Here is a 16,280-nt window from a genome sequence, read left to right as displayed (position 1 = left end):
GAGGCGTGCTACGAGCTATGTGGCTCGCTTTGCAGGCGCAACACCAAGCATGACGTCAGCGTCACCATGTCCATTGTTGATAACCTGAAATATCTCGTTTACGTCGAGCCCAATGATGATCCCCAGGTGCTGTTATAACTCGGATGCTCTCAAATGAACCCGTGAACTGCGCTGTCATTCAACTTAAGGGGAATTAACACTTTTCCACAAATGGCTTCCTACCAACCGCCGCTGTCTCTCGTCATACTGGGGACAATTTTCATCGGGCTAGGGCTGTGTAGTTCTATAGTCATTCTGTTTGACATTCTACTTCGCCGAGGATGGAGGTCCATGATGGGTATCATGTGAGATCTGAAACCACCATCTCCTAGAATATCAGCTACTCGGAATTGTCGAACCTAATGTGTCCGGATGATAGGATTCCAGTCTATCTGCTCAACTCCCTTTATCTCGCTCCGATCACGCTATGGGTATATTTCAAATATGGCCGGCCAAGGAAACCTGCTTCCGACTCGAAAACAGAGAGCAAACACAGTCATTGCCAGTATGCACTCTTCCCCATTGTGCTCTTTGAACGTGATCATATGCTAGAATTTTGCTTATTGTTCCAGCAACGATGACAACAGCCAGAATGGCCATGAGGATCATGAAGGGAAACATGCTGAAATGGGACACTCATCGCGACCAATGTTCGCAACCCTGACGGTGGCCGCATGCCATTGTGGAGCGGGTTGTCTCCTAGGAGACATTGTTGGTGAATGGCTCGTGTACGGGACAGATGCAAGAATCAATGGCAAGTTGCTATGGGTCGAATATTTGGTCGGTACGTCATTGTACTTCTTATATATCTCTTCCGTGCCTCTCTGCTTTCCCCTCAGTCACAAGCTGACGCTTCAGTTCGTGTTCAGACTACGGCTTTGCCCTACTTTTTGGAATCATTTTCCAGTACTTTTCTATTGCCCCAATGTCAAACGACTATGGGCCGAGAACTATATGGCGGGCGTTGAAAGCCGATATTCTATCCCTGACCGCGTTCCAGGTCGGGCTGTACGGTTGGATGGCAATATACCAGATTGCGATATGGAATTATAGACTCAGGATGAACAACGTTGTGTACTGGTGGATGATGCAGGTACGCCTCTCTCAGTCTTTACGTCCTGTTTGGGGAATCTATATTAACGCTCTGTGTAGGTCGGGATGTTTGCAGGCCACTGGACGTCGGCTCCTATGAATTGGCTTTTGATTCGATACAGAGTGAAGGAGCCGTGTGCATGATGCTCGTTGATAATAATGCCCGAGAGAAGAAATCTCCATTACTTGAACAAGGCAGTACCTGGGTAGTTGTATATATTTGCCAGAGTTTGAAGGCTAAAGTAGAACGAACGGCAGCGGTTGATTGATTCTCACAGATTCGAGTCCGGCACATTGTGGACCGAGTACATCTTATTCAATAAAGTAGGCAGCTGATTTATTATTGTATATCTAACAATATTATACTTCAACATTCCAGGTTCTATAGAAGAGAGCATAACTGCTAAATAAGGTATAGCGTGCCCGGTATAGCGTGCCCTCGGTTTGCCACGCCCGAATAAATTATTATTAATTTGTTGGTTGGTTGCGTGCCGCCCGCTTGTGTAGGTAAGCAATGAAGCATCGTCAAGACGACCGCCGCAAATCTGGATTTCCCCGTCTTCACGCCGACGTAGCGCTTTTGCAACATCGCGCACCATGAGCCAAGAGTATTTTCCTGCCAGCGGCAGCTCGTCTTCCGCCAACGAGGGGTCTTCGAGTGGCCAGGATCACGATGAACGTCTCCCGCAGATACCGGAGCCATGGGCCGCACCCCAGTACATAACTGTGGGCAATGGAGCGACATCTGCGGCCGCTGAGGCACTCGTCGCAACTTTGAACCAAGATTCTGGATATGGCGGAAGCATTGCCGGAGATACTGCGATAGATAGCAGCGACTTTGCAGACTGGCGTGCTGGGTTGCTCGAAGACCGGCCTACACCATCCCATACACCGGCGTTGGCTACAGAGATCGCGCCCGAAGGTATGATGTCCTTACGTGGGTTTCTTTCAACAGTAGTCTAACCAGCTTTCATTTGTAACATAGGCAACGCCGGGAGACAGATGTTTGCAAGCCATGTTCATCAACTTCAATAGTATGCTCTCAGAATCCCTACAGCATGATGTAACGTGTACCTAACAGTGTCTCAAGCAATGCGAATCGTATGAAATTAGGGAGATCTATTACACGGACGATCGAGGTTTTGAAGGAGTTGCAGGAGATGAATCGACAATGGCCAGCTCATTACCCATCCGTGCAACCCTCGCAACGACCCTCACTACATCAAACCCAATCGCAATTCGACCTACCAAGCGCGGACAGTGAAGAGTCTTCCCCATCACGTCCAGCACCAATAAAACGAGCAAATACAACTTTGGATGGTGAAGAATATGGTGAATCGAGTGCGACGGGCGAGCGACGTGCACCGTCAGAGCCACGTTTGATGACCCACCAAATCGCCCAGGAATTTTCAATTCTGAAACTTGACCTCAAACTCGGGGCGCTCTCCCAAGCAGAGCTGGTTCATTCACTGGAGAAAGCGTCAATTGCCTCATTATTGGACGGAAAGATCAGCCAGAGTATCAAACACCTCTTGTCACTACGAGACCGCATTGAGGATATGTCCAGTAAAGTATTGGTCACGGGAGACCTGAATGCTGGTAAATCGACGTTCTGCAATGCCTTGTTACGCCGCAAGATCTTGCCGGAAGATCAGCAACCCTGCACCAGTATATTCTGTGAAGTGCTCGATGCGAGGGAAAACGGTGGTATCGAAGAAGTTCACGCTATTCATAAAGACCGAATATATAATCGCAATGACGAGAGTTCGTACGACGCCTTTGCGCTATCAGAACTCGAGAACATAGTGACCGACAATACGAAATATACGCAGTGCAAAGTCTACGTGAAGGATGTTAGGACGATCGACCAATCTCTCCTGAATAACGGCGTCGTTGAAATTGCGCTGATCGATGCTCCTGGGCTAAATTCAGATTCTGTCAAGACGACTGCGATTTTTGCACGCCAAGAAGAGATCGATGTCGTTGTATTCGTCGTGTCTGCTGCCAATCATTTTACACTATCTGCGAGAGATTTTATTATGAGTGCGGCGCATGAAAAGGCTTATATGTTTATGGTAGTCAACGGATTTGATAATATCAGAGACAAGGAGAGGTGCCAGCGTATGATCTTGGAGCAAATCGCCAAATTGAGCCCTCATACATACAAAGACTCCGAGGAACTCGTTCACTTCGTTTCGAGCAATGCGATCCCGGTGGTTTCCGGAAACACTTTATCCTCTGGTTCTGGGAGTGGTGGCGCGAATCCTCCTGACGATAATCCTAGTGATGATGACGATGACGATACGAAAGGTAAACACGAAGAGTCCAAGAAGGGCAAAGGGAAAGAAAAAGAGAAGATTCAAGATTTTGAGAAACTCGAAGGTGCTTTACGACGTTTCGTTCTTGAAAGGCGTGCACGATCGAAATTGGCTCCCGCCAAAACTTATATTCTCAATGTCCTGACAGACCTCAATGCCTTGGCATCGGTGAATCGTGATGTTGCCCAAACAGAGCTTGACCGTGTCAGCTCCGAGCTTGAAGAGATTGTGCCTGCATTCGAAGAAGGGAAAAGAAGAAAGAATGAAATCGCGGAGCAGGTCGACAATACGATAGAAAAGTCTTATGAGGATGTTTACGACCACACACGTCTGACCTTGAACAGCACAATAGAAAAGGTTGCCTATGCCGATCTCGGTGTGGAATATCCTGGCCTATTCTCTGCTTTCCAGTATGCAGAAGACCTCAAGCTTGCCATGCTTGATCAGATCTCGGCAGCAGTATCTGATTGCGAAAACCATGCCCGCGCAAAGACGGTACAGGGCGTCTCATATGTCCAACAACTTGGACTGTTGCACGTTGGGGAGGACAAATTCCCTTCTCTCAATTTCCGAGCTGAGAACATGTTCCGCAAACGTCGGCACGCTCTCGCCAGACAGATTGATACTCAGGTGGAGCTATGGGACTTTTTCGATATTGCTGGGCTCTGGGAGAGACAAGAAAAAGTTGCGGGCACCGGTGTTGCCATGACAGCTATAACTGTACTGAGTGGACGCGCTATAGGAGGATTTGGATGGGTAGATGGCTTCTTCGGTGCTGCGAAAGTGCTAGGGTCCAACAACCTACGACGAATGATTATTCCTGGAATGGCTGCTGCTGGTGAGTTTTCAACTTGGAACTGCCTGAGGTTTTCTATGGGTTATTAACTTCTCGCAGCCCTTCTAACGGCGGCCTACGTACTTTCCATCATCCCTCAAACCCTTCCTCCTCGACTATCACGCAAATTAGCAGTTTCTCTGGCTGAAGTAGACTACGTTCACTCGAACGCTTCACGCATCGCCTCTGAAGTTCGTCGCGTCTTGAGTATGCCAGCTTCTACCTTGAATAGCAACCTTGCTCAAGGCATAGAGGATCTGGCACGTCGCAGGGAGGAGGTTACCAAGGTCAAACAGGAAAGCGAAGTCGCAAGGAAATACTTTGCGAACTTGTTGCGTGAGGCTCAAGAGAACCACAGGACAGTCGAGCAAATCGACCTTGAAGGTCCCCTACCGGGAGCCCTAGCCCACTAAAAAAAAGAAGAAAGGAAAAAGAGCACCACATCTAAGGTTTCACTCGCGGCATCATATTACCACATCAACTCCATAACAAACAGGTTATAGCACGGATGCCTTCATTATTCAAGTCTTCTCCACCGCACATACATTATCCCACTCATGTCCTTTATCCTCCCCATTTCATCCATCCATTGTACCATTACTCTGCCTTTTATAATTGTTCAATACCCCCTCCCTGCCTCTCGAAAACCTCTTTCTTTGCACTTATTGTATTTTCCTTCCCCTCTTTCTTTCTCTTCGAAAAAAATCGATTTTTTGTTGTGCCTTTATACTATATAACTATGTTTATACGGCGTGCGTTGGCGTGTTTGAGGTTATGTTTGCGTTTTGAATCATTCAATTGTATTGAATCGCTTCTCTACACATGTGCACGACAATATGAAACATGTCTGGTTGATTGAGCTATCTTGCATTATCTATTTAGCACTGTTCTCTGCGCGACTAATCATGTCCTTTTGAGTCAAATGAAAGCCAAATTGAATATGCAAATATTAATTTAATTCGTAACGACTATCCTATCACAGTCATGGGCAAGGTAGAATAGGGTTTCACGATGTTTCAAGTATGTACAAAACTGGCATTCTGCATCATGGCAGTTGTGGAATGCATCATATCAACTAGAGTTGTATGTCATAGAGGATGGAAGGTGATGATTGCACGCCAAAACATGCCTGTGCCAAGTTAGAAAAAATCGTCTTCTTTCTGCTGTTTTCCAGCGGACCTCCGTGTTCTTCTGGTAGTTGCTCGCCCTCCCAGCTTGTCTACGACCTGTGGAGATTCATCGACTACCACTTGCGGATGAATAGGTTCTTTTTGCTTCAGTTTTTCAGAAACGTAAGCCTCGTCGGCATTTCCTCGGCGGGCTAATCTCATAATCTCTTCTCGTACAGCCATTGCATCCGGGTCGTCGTAGTTGAGTTGAGTCATCGCAGGGGTTCCATTCTCATCATCTAATAGCTCGTCGTTCTCAGGAATTGGCGCGTCAATATATCTTGTATATTTGCTGCCATTTAACAAAGATTGAAGACTCTGGCCAGTGAAGGTACGAGACAATCTGCCAGTAAGCGATTTATTCCCATCAGTATCGACACTCACCGCGCTGCCATACCCGTCTTCATTCAGTGTATCAATAGAACTGGCCCGAGACTCTGGTCTTTTAGAATCATTTCTAGCAGATGACAAGGAATTTGTCCTTCCCAGGTTAGGCCTGCGCCGTCGAGTGCCGCTCTCCCCGCCCATAACGTTCCTTGCACGTGTAAGTGCCCTAGCTTTCTCAAGGAAACCATCCATCGCAGACTCTAAACTGCTGAAGGAGTTTCGAGAAGTTGCGATTGAAGTTCTATTGTCCTCAGTCTTGGATTCGATAGCTTTCAAAGCAATCTTATCATCGCTCCCCTGTGTCGGCTGGCGGGAATGTGATGGTAGAGAAGCATCAGCCGCGTCGTTGGACTGTCTTCCTGTGGAACCGTGCGCATCACTCGGCGTTGATTTATTTGGTTCAATTGCAGGAAGTGATGTTTGTCGAGATTGAGATTTTGCATCTCTACCAGAGTTCGCTGAAGATGATTTTTCTCCTATATCAGTGGCTACTTGGACTTTCGTAGAGTCTTCATGCGCCAAAGTGTCTTTCTTTTGCAAGGCTGGTTTGTGCACTATGTAAGGCTCAAACGCCTTCTTCTGGCTCGACTGTACAGATATCCAAAGCCAGTCAGCGGATACAACAGGGACGCCCCATTGTAGTGCATGTCTTAATTTCTCAGGGTTGACAGATTTTGGATCGTTGCATATTAAAACGGAAACATTCGGTGTGAAGTACTCCTCATATTTCGCACCTGCATATCCATTAGAGCAACGTTAAATGTGAGGAGGAAATAAAGGAGATACTGCACCCATTACCGCAATCATTTTCGATATGTGTAGTAAATCAATTCCCGCAAAACCCGTCGAGCAGATCCTCAACCCTTCGAAGCCTTTGCCTATTAGCATAACAAATCAAGGATAGCACTAAGACATAACTCACCATTTAACGGCAACCGTGGAAAGGGAGTACTAGTAACATGGGCTTCCGGCGAAACGAGTGTTTTGGCATCCAAGCAGCGTTCCAGCCACATATCAGTGACTAGTTCACAGCTGAAGCCTTTGTCTTCCGTGGAAGGAACCTCATGTCTAGGTATCTTATATGAAGTAATTATATATAAGCCTTCCCCATTTTTAGGGATATTGTGACTAGAAAAGTCATTGAGATGATGCACAATATTTGCACCATTCACGGTAAGATGATGTTGAAGGATGTCCACCTTGAAATGCCACCGAAGTTAGAAAAGCCATACTTCCGTATGTAGAAGCACAATCCACGTACCTGTTTAGACGAAAATCCATTCATATAGAAGTAGCAACCTTGGAGGAAACCTTTCGATTCTGAAGATACGTCTTCCTCCAAAGCAGTTTTATTCGGGGAATCGGCAGATGGCTCAGTCTCAAAGAAATTCAATACCTGCGTAGGAGTCTCCCTCGCCTGCGGACCGGTCGAAGTACTGGTAGACACTGTACCCCCTTTATCAAATGAATTTGATCCACCACCCATTATGTCATTCCAAATTGTTTCATTTTGATCCCCAAGTTTGCTGCTTGCTGCCCTTCGCAGTTTGCGCGATCGCGTATTCGAAGAGTCCGCAGACCTATTTCTCTTCACAGGCACTTGAGCATGCGTGCGGTTCCATGCACCGACTCCTTGTTCTTTGGGTGGCAGAAGAATATCATAGCGGGCTTCATCTAAAACCATGCCTCGCTCCAAGCTGTCACTAAACCATTTTGCGCTGACGACTTTGATTTGCCATTGCGTTGCAAATTTGTATTTCTGGCCGCTGGGCTGATGAGCAACTAGATGTGTGACATTCTTTGTAAGATCTTTCCTAAAATCGGCACCATTCGCTATAGCAGTCTCTTGGAGATAAGTTCGATATGATGCTAGGCCTCAAGTCAGTGAAAATACTAATCAATGGAGAATGGTAGCGTATACGGTCATCGAATCCAGTGACACAAATGGAAAGCCCATGAAACGTAGGGAATTTGTACTGCTTCTCCAAGGCTTTCAAATCGGTGTCTCCACCTTCCATCCATGACTGCCTCACGGCTTCAATCCATTCCGGCATCAAGACCAATACATCGCTGCGTTCACGTGCCACAAACTTGTACTTCTCGGTATTCGTATCGCCGACGAGGAGATGGGTAACGTCCGAAGTCAAATCATATTTGTGGGTGGCTCCCATTTGGCTTGCAATCTCAGCCAGCTTCGACTACAAAGGCAAAGGGCTCAGTAGGGGCCAAACACATAGAAAGTTGGCTATAGATGCGTACGTACCCTCTGCTCTGGAAGGATGGAGGTGAAGCAAAGAACCACGCCGGCAAGCGGGTGTTCCTTGTCTTTGGAAAAGCGAGTCAGCATGCAATGGTGAAAGATTGAGCAGGAGCCCCTGGACTTACTCTTCACGGCCTCGCCCTCCATCGTTCATGGTGTTTGTCGAGGCAATGGCGCACGGCTGCAAAAAAGACGCCTGCGCTCCTTCCGTATTTACGCGCCGGCGGAACACGAAGTCACGTGCGCAATTTGCGGCGAGGAAATATTTAATCAGATCGTGTGTTTAACTTGCATTCCTGGCTATTTTGTCTTCAATCCCCTGCTCGAAGGGCTAATCCGAGACCACAAACCCCCGACAGGCAAGTCACCTCCAGCGAATCGATGGCCTTCATTAGTAACCCCGAAGCCCTACTCTGATTGGACCACATCCACTTGCCGGCGCGTTAGTTATCGCAGAATCCGCGAAATTGTTTATTCGACGAGAACCATCGGATTCCAGATCCGCAATTCTTTCGACCTTCCTTTCTTCCTTGACGAGAATTTTATGTGCTTCGCTAGCTCCGGCGTAATAGGCGCCGCAGTCTTGTCTAAGCAATCCCAATTGTTCGTGAAATCCAAAACCCCAACTGTCCTACGTTCGTCGACGTTGGGCCTACGAGGGACATCGACAAGTGCAATGTTTCGCAAAGCAGTTCACGACCACTCGTCTGCAAAACCCTTGCATCCTAGTAATCGCGTATTGAATACCAATAATTATACAGCCACCAAGCAGTCTTCGCCGATTGCTGGAACCAAACGAAAACTCGATGTGGCTCATGGGGGCCAGTCTGCCTTGGGATCTCTCCACAACGCTGTGTATTTTGATGAAAATGATTTCGACGACGATGACGATCTGGATTTCGAAATATCTACTCCGCTGAGTCGGAGTCAGAATGCCGTGCAAGCGTCAACCGAAACGATAATCTTATCTTCGTCAAGTGAGAACTATCCAAACGCCTCGAATACCAATGCCAATACAAAGTTAGATTTTAGTGCAAAGGACGCCCAAAATGACATTAAATACCCTGAACTCCCACAGCTGGATGACATGTCTCAGGAGCAGCTCCCACCCAGTAGTGTACCAATTCCATGGTCCTCATCACCAGTTTCACACCATCAGCCCCCCCAACAAAAGCGCCGGAAATTACCTTGGGAGCAGCAGCAAACCGATACTAACGCTGACCGCTACGATCCGATTACTCCTGCAGCGACGAAGAAGACATCACACAAGGCAGAAATGCCTTGGAACAAAACTGCAAGCACGGTGAAAGACGAGCAAAAGGAATTGAGAAAACTAAACAAAAAGCGACTGGCTGCTGTAGCAGACACCCATAACTACAAACCACAGGCAAGGGTTGCCTCACTTTTCTTGAGCGATGAACAGCGGGCTGTTCTCGAGGCTGTTGTCGAACGGGGGAAAAGCATATTTTTTACGGGATCGGCGGGAACCGGTAAATCCGTTCTTATGCGAGAGATCATTAAGAAGCTGCGGGATAAATATAGGAGGGAGCCCGACCGTGTTGCAGTGACTGCATCCACTGGTCTTGCTGCTTGCAACATTGAAGGTGTTACGTTGCACAGCTTTGCTGGTATTGGACTGGGCAAAGAATCAGCGGCGGAACTTGTGAAGAAGGTATTTTGTATATTTCGGTATTTTGCCTTGACTGAACCTCTAACGTCGAGTAGGTGAGGAAAAACCCGAAAGCTCGGAACCGTTGGTTACGCACGAAGGTTCTTATTATCGATGAAGTTTCCATGGTGGATGGTGACCTCTTTGATAAACTAGAAGAGATTGCCAGGCGTATCAGAAACAATGGAAGACCGTTCGGTGGAATTCAGTTAATTGTTACTGGAGACTTTTTCCAGCTGCCGCCAGTACCAGACTCATCAAACCGCGATGTTAAATTTGCCTTCAACGCGGCCACCTGGAATACCTCTATCCAACATACCATCTTATTAACGCATGTCTTCCGGCAAAAAGACCCGGTGTTTGCTGAGATGTTAAATGAGATGAGATTAGGAAAGATATCTCCGAGAACGATTGAGGCGTTCAAAAAGCTTTCACGCCCGCTGGATTTCCATGATGCACTAGATGCTACCGAATTGTAGGTCTCCCATGTCTTTTTTATCAACGTTGGCTAATGATATATAAGATTTCCTACCCGTGCGGAAGTGGAAAATGCCAATGGACTGCGCATGGGCAGACTTTCGGGTGAAGTGTTGACATTCCACGCCCAGGATTCTGGAACTATTCAAGACATTCAAATGCGCGAGAGATTACTTTCTAACTGCATGGCTCCACAAGTTATCCACTTGAAAAAAGGGGCTCAAGTTATGCTCATAAAAAACATGGAGGACACCCTAGTCAACGGTTCCCTTGGGAAAATTGTTGCATTCATGGATGAGGCAACGTTCGATTATTATAGGAACAATGAGGATGAGTTCACTGGAGATGGCAAAGACGGCAGTGGGGACGAAGCAACCAGTCAAGCTCGTAAGAGGATTCGAGCTCTCGCACATGTGAAAGACGGCGGTATAAGTACGAGCCGCAAGTGGCCTCTGGTTTGCTTCACTCAGCCAGATGGAACCGAAAGGCATCTTCTTTGTCAGCCAGAAACTTGGAAGATAGAATTACCCAACGGCGAAGTCCAGGCTCAGCGCTCACAGGTGCCGTTAATTCTAGCATGGGCCCTTTCCATCCACAAGGCCCAGGGACAGACTCTGCCCCGAGTCAAGGTCGATTTAGGTCGAGTTTTCGAGAAGGGGCAAGCTTATGTCGCGCTTAGTCGAGCCACATCCCAGGCTGGTCTTCAGGTGACAGGGTTTGATCCACGAAAAGTCATGGTGCACTCGAAAGTCGTTGAATTCTACACTAATCTCTCTAATATCAACTCTGTGGTCAGACGGAAGACATCCAACGGTGCCAAAAATGCCACGAGCGAGGGGACGAAAGTGGAGGAACTTGACGATGACTTTGATGAGCAAGGCAGTGAATACATATCTGGTTTCGTGTGATATACCCTGTGCCGAGGTTTGCCATGGGGTTTTTATATGCAGGAGATCTGAATATAAACATGAAATGTATATAATATCAATGTCAGGAAGACCAATATGTACGAATATTTGCAGGACCCTCACAAGAAAGCAATTTTATATATATATGCGCACATGCTACATACTACATAATTTGATGCTACTCAAGCTGTGCAGAATTGACGCGGGGGTTTTATCTTATCGATAAGAGTCATGTGATGCAATTTGACCCTATCGGGACGCCGCTTCTTACATTATTAGTCTAGAAGAGAGCGGCATAATTCAGGTCTCCGAATTTGACATTTGCAACCTGCCCCAAGCTTCAATTCCCTTTGACACTCAATGTGGACTTGATACCCGCTTTGAAACTATAAGCTATCCCTCGACGGATTTCACGAACCTCTTCCTTAGGATGGCCTCCAATTTTATCGGCTACACAGTCCTGGTGACTCTCAATGCACCTCCAAATGCGCAGATACGTGGAACAGTGGCCAATATCCTTGGCCAGCGCCTAACATTGCAAGACGGTAAGCTCAGACTGTGAAATATTCTTACCTACACAGTCTGACCATTGAATCTATTAGTGACGCTCTTATGGAACGGTCAACAATTTCCGTCGTACACCATTGATGCTTCTGGAATAGCAGATCTAGAGGTATCCAGCTCGCAAACTCAAACTTCATCTCACCATCAAAAACCAACATATGTTGATACGGCATCTGTACCAGCCGTTGCGAAAGTAGCAGATGCTCAATTGAGTCATTCTCAACCAGCGCCACAACCTTTCTTTGACCCGGCGATAGTGAGCTTCTCGGCAACACAAACCAAACCAGTCACGTCACAGACCCCTACGACGACTTTCCCTACACCGTCCGACTCATTGCTACGCTCTAACTCAAGTGTAATGTCAATAGAGACCGTGCACCCTCCACAAATAAGTGAACGACACGACTCCGCCGTAACTGCGATCTTAACCGAGCCGTTTAGCAACATTACGCTCGATAAGTCAGTTGAGACGGCGCGACAGGTTACAGACGAAGCAGTAAAAGCCGTGCCGCTTGATTTGAATTCAAAAAATTCTGTGAAGCGGAGCAGGCGAGGGGGCCGAAACAAAGGACGGGAAGAGCATACTGGCCATGGATGGCGGCAGACAGCATTCGTTGAACCAGTCCGACCGAGGCTACACACAGGTTATCCCGAGGATGACAATGCTGGTCAAACTCAACGAAAGAATCGGAGGAGCAAGAACAACAGATCTTATGTCGAAAATGCCAATGGGTGGGCAACCGAAGACGCAACAGACATACAGGAGCTTGGCGATTTTGATTTTCAGGGCAATCTATCTAAATTCGATAAGAGGCGCGTTTTTGACGAAATTCGCAATGATGACACGACGGCGGATGAGGATCGCTTGGTAAGCTTCAACAAGAAGCCACGACCAGGTACAAATGGCGGAAAGAATCTTCACTGGTCAGAGAATGTTCTCGACAACACGCCGACCCAATGGAATAGCGAAGCAGGCGAAACAGAAACAGAAACTAGTGATGATAAGTTCAGCAGTGGGAATTACTCTGGACGTGATCGATCTAAATCATCCGGCAGAGCTCAGGCTACCAAGAAGAGCAACATCGTTCTAGCGCAGTCTACGATGTCGGCTTCTCTGGGATCTGTTGGCCGCACTTCAGTTTCATCTCCACGAAACATCAGTCCGCTTCCTAACCGGCAATCTGGAAGGGCATCGCCACTCAATGGAGCCAATGCTGCCTCCACGGGAAGTTTACGCTTAACAACCACTAACAGGTTATGCCCGACTGTCAGTCCACTTCAAATGCTTGAAGTAGAGCAACTAGCCGTGACTGAACTTGGTTTGACCGAGGATATGATCACTGAGAACAGTGGGCGTGGTATCGCAGAAGCTGCAGTGGGCCGACTTGGTAGTGATGCTGCCGCCCCTGCTGTTCTGATTCTCACTGGTAATCATCGAACTGGTGGAAGAGCAATAGCTGCTGCACGGCATTTGAAAAACCGAGGGCATAGAGTTACTATTTGCCTCTTGGGACTGGAGCATGAAAGTGAGCTATTAGAAAATTGCCGCAAGCAAATGGAGATATTTAAAAAGATTGGTGGCAAAGTATTACGATGGGAGGAGCTTTCAGCACGCCTTTTGACCGGTGATTTTAGCATTGATCTAGTCGTCGACGCTTTATTCGGAATGCACATTGCTTTTGAGGATTTGAGGAGTGACGACCAAGCCACAGCCTGTGAAATGATTGCTTGGGTAAATCGAAGCAACTTGGTAGTTATATCGGTTGATATACCCTCCGGTATATCTGCTGCCACTGGTAAGGCACTTCAGTCATCTTTATTCAGCTATTGCGTTTTCAGTCTGGGGAATGGCTAACTAAGACAATGATGTGAACTAGGTGATGTGGGCATTGTGCAAGGGTCGCGACTCTGTGTCAGTTCCGACTTTATTGTCTGCTTGGCAGTGCCAAAAACAGGAGTCATGCAGGCGCTGCAGTCCGGAGAGGGTAGTACATGGCAGATTTCAGTGGCAGATATCGGTATTAGCCAAGTTGTCTGGAGAAAATACGGTACACGCCGTCGACATGGTGTGGACTTTGGCAATCGCTGGGTCGTAAATCTAACCCTAACTCATCCCCCAACAGCATGATCTTCCGAGGCCTTGCAATTACTACATTAATGAATTGTATTATTAGATATAACCTAGGAAAACTTGGGCTTTTATGTAACAACCCATGTTATAAATGGAACAATGAAATCAACTCACTTGATCTCTGCTACTATATCAAACTAGATGGCTGTTCTACTTATGACCTATCTTATAGCAAGATAGTATACTTAGACTATGGATGATTTAAATAGTAAATTTTACTAACAATATGATTCTATAGCGGATATAACTATGCGAATCATATCAGCGCTCTTCTTCCTCAGCTGGGGAAGAAAATGATGCCGATATCAAAATTTCCGTAAGCGGTTAGCTCGAGTGGCCGATGGGGGCAAAACGTCGCAAACCGATCTTACTCTTCAACCCTCCTCGTCTGGCTTTTTTCTCCTTGATCATCTTTCAGTCAAAATTTTCAAGAATCATGGGTAAAGGTATGTTATTTTCCAAATGCCCTAGAAACTAGATTTGTGTCTCACTTCTTCAAATCCAGGAACGGACAAGCTCTATGTACGTACAACGAGGACCCTCGAATTTTCATAAACTTCTTACTCGATTGATCAAGTATACTGACAGCTGATATTCAAGATCACCCACTCAGAATGGGCATCGGAAGATGCATATTCCGCCAGCGCTGGCGCTGGGGTAGCCGGTGCGCGAAATAGTGGTGTTCACGCCTCTTTCAAACGTCTTCCATTCCACTTTTGCTCGCTTTCGCTTCAACCATTCAAACATCCGGTCTGTACGGCGAACGGGACCATCTTCGACTTGACGAATATCTTGCCATGGCTAAGAAAACACGGTACCAACCCCGTTGACGGAAGTCCTCTGAAGAGTTCCGATCTGATAAAGTTGAATTTTGCAAAGAATGAGGCGGACGAATATGTCGACCCCGTTACATTTAAAGTCTTCACTGATAATACTCATATCGTCGCCTTACGCCCCTCGGGAAATGTTTTCGCATGGGATACTTTAGAACGGTTAAACGTCAAAGCGAAGATGTGGCGTGACTTGGTCACAGACGAGGAATTCGGGCGCAAGGATATTATCACATTGCAAGATCCACAGAATGTCGAAGCTAGGAATCTCAGTTCCTTCAAGTATTTGAAGGATGGTGAAAGCGCCCTGACCGATGAACAACTCCGTGAGCGCAATGATCCTATCAGTAATGTCAATCTGAATGCAATGGGTAGCTCTGCCAAAATCCTCAAAGCCAAAGAGGCAGTTGCGCGGGCTCGGGCCGAACGCAGTGGGCAACAGAGCGGAGCCAAAGGTTTGGTTGCTAAGAACACTGGAGCATTGTCAGAGAAGTCAAAATCCACGACTGTGTCTCATCAACCAGCAAAGCATGTCCCATTCAATGCGGCTCGACACACAACGGGCCTTGCCGCGGCTTCATTCACCAGTACAGGGATGACACCTCACACCGAGGCCGAATTAGCCACTCTTTCGGACGAACAATATATGTTGAAGCGAGGAAGAGTGAAGGATAAGGGCTACGCTCGAATTTCAACGACCATGGGCAACCTAAACTTGGAATTGTATACTGAATATGCACCCAAGGCTGTCTGGAACTTCATTCACCTAGCCAAGAAAGGATACTACAGAGACGTTATATTCCATCGCAATATCAAAGGCTTCATGATACAAGGAGGCGATCCTACTGGAACTGGGCGTGGCGGTGAAAGCATTTGGGGGAAAAACTTTGATGACGAGTTCGAGGGGCCTCTTAAACATGATGCACGGGGTACTCTGAGTATGGCAAATAAAGGTAAAAATACCAATAGTAGTCAATTGTATGTTACATCCGTCTTCCCACATTCTCTATACACATGCTTACCGTTCATCAGTTTCATCGCATATCGTGCGTTACCTCACCTAAACAACAAGCATACTGTCTTCGGTCGTATTATAGACGACCCCTCACCGTCATCACCGTCTCTAAATTCAATGGAATTGGCTCCAGTCGATCCCAGCACCAACCGGCCGGTGACTGATATTCGCATCACAGATGTGACTATTTTTGTCGATCCATTCGAGGAGTTTATGAGCAAACAAGAGACCAAAACAGGGAACAGTGCCCAGCTCCAGAAGAAGAAGGACGAGAACTCAGACAACGTCGATGATGATCTCGTGACATGGACAGGCAAGCGGGTTCGTGGCTTAGATGGATCCAAATTGTCAAACGAGAAAGGTGGTGGAGGGGTAGGCAAATATCTTAGAGCTGCACTGGCTGAACAGCAAACTCGAAAACCCGGTGACGAGGACGAGATCATTGAGTTTGTCGATGATACCGAGCCCGATCCCGAACATGCGCGCAAGAAGTTTAAATCAAAAGGGGGATTTGGAAATTTTGAGGGATGGTAGGCTGCAAAAAAATACACACAACTCAATTTTAGTGGAAACGAGTCGATTTCAG

At 47.0% G+C, this 16,280-nt stretch overlaps 5 protein-coding genes across 5 annotated transcripts; 4 read left to right on the top strand and 1 right to left on the bottom strand.

Annotated features, from left to right (window-relative positions):
• Positions 1-66: 66 nt before the first annotated feature.
• UA08_06600 (hypothetical protein) lies at positions 67-1,275 on the top strand (the record flags this gene model as incomplete). Its single annotated transcript, XM_020268895.1, has 5 exons — positions 67-126; positions 372-544; positions 612-823; positions 909-1,132; positions 1,192-1,275. 5 exons carry the CDS (start codon positions 67-69, stop codon positions 1,273-1,275), a joined length of 753 nt encoding a protein of 250 aa, XP_020118183.1.
• Positions 1,276-1,728: 453 nt separating this feature from the next.
• UA08_06599 (hypothetical protein) lies at positions 1,729-4,697 on the top strand (the record flags this gene model as incomplete). The annotated part of the gene is made up of 4 exons (XM_020268894.1): positions 1,729-2,053; positions 2,117-2,165; positions 2,222-4,287; positions 4,345-4,697. The coding sequence occupies 4 exons, from the start codon at positions 1,729-1,731 to the stop codon at positions 4,695-4,697; spliced, it is 2,793 nt and encodes a 930-aa protein (XP_020118417.1).
• Positions 4,698-5,423: 726 nt separating this feature from the next.
• Positions 5,424-8,247, bottom strand: UA08_06598 (hypothetical protein; the record flags this gene model as incomplete). Its single annotated transcript, XM_020268893.1, has 6 exons — positions 5,424-6,574; positions 6,763-6,916; positions 7,102-7,709; positions 7,762-8,038; positions 8,104-8,165; positions 8,226-8,247. 6 exons carry the CDS (start codon positions 8,245-8,247, stop codon positions 5,424-5,426), a joined length of 2,274 nt encoding a protein of 757 aa, XP_020118182.1.
• Positions 8,248-8,776: 529 nt separating this feature from the next.
• On the top strand, positions 8,777-11,154 carry UA08_06597 (ATP-dependent DNA helicase PIF1; the record flags this gene model as incomplete). Its single annotated transcript, XM_020268892.1, has 3 exons — positions 8,777-9,772; positions 9,826-10,244; positions 10,293-11,154. The coding sequence occupies 3 exons, from the start codon at positions 8,777-8,779 to the stop codon at positions 11,152-11,154; spliced, it is 2,277 nt and encodes a 758-aa protein (XP_020118181.1).
• Positions 11,155-11,584: 430 nt separating this feature from the next.
• UA08_06596 (hypothetical protein) lies at positions 11,585-16,228 on the top strand (the record flags this gene model as incomplete). The annotated part of the gene is made up of 9 exons (XM_020268891.1): positions 11,585-11,699; positions 11,757-13,514; positions 13,596-13,810; positions 13,991-14,028; positions 14,088-14,165; positions 14,282-14,295; positions 14,355-14,371; positions 14,450-15,657; positions 15,712-16,228. 9 exons carry the CDS (start codon positions 11,585-11,587, stop codon positions 16,226-16,228), a joined length of 3,960 nt encoding a protein of 1,319 aa, XP_020117975.1.
• Positions 16,229-16,280: the final 52 nt, after the last annotated feature.

Source organism: Talaromyces atroroseus (assembly GCF_001907595.1).
Source record: "Talaromyces atroroseus strain IBT 11181 chromosome Unknown scaffold_9, whole genome shotgun sequence".
Classification (NCBI taxonomy): Eukaryota; Fungi; Ascomycota; class Eurotiomycetes; order Eurotiales; family Trichocomaceae; genus Talaromyces; species Talaromyces atroroseus.
Note: the sequence above shows the minus strand (reverse complement) of the source record. Positions and strands in the feature narration are given on the sequence as shown.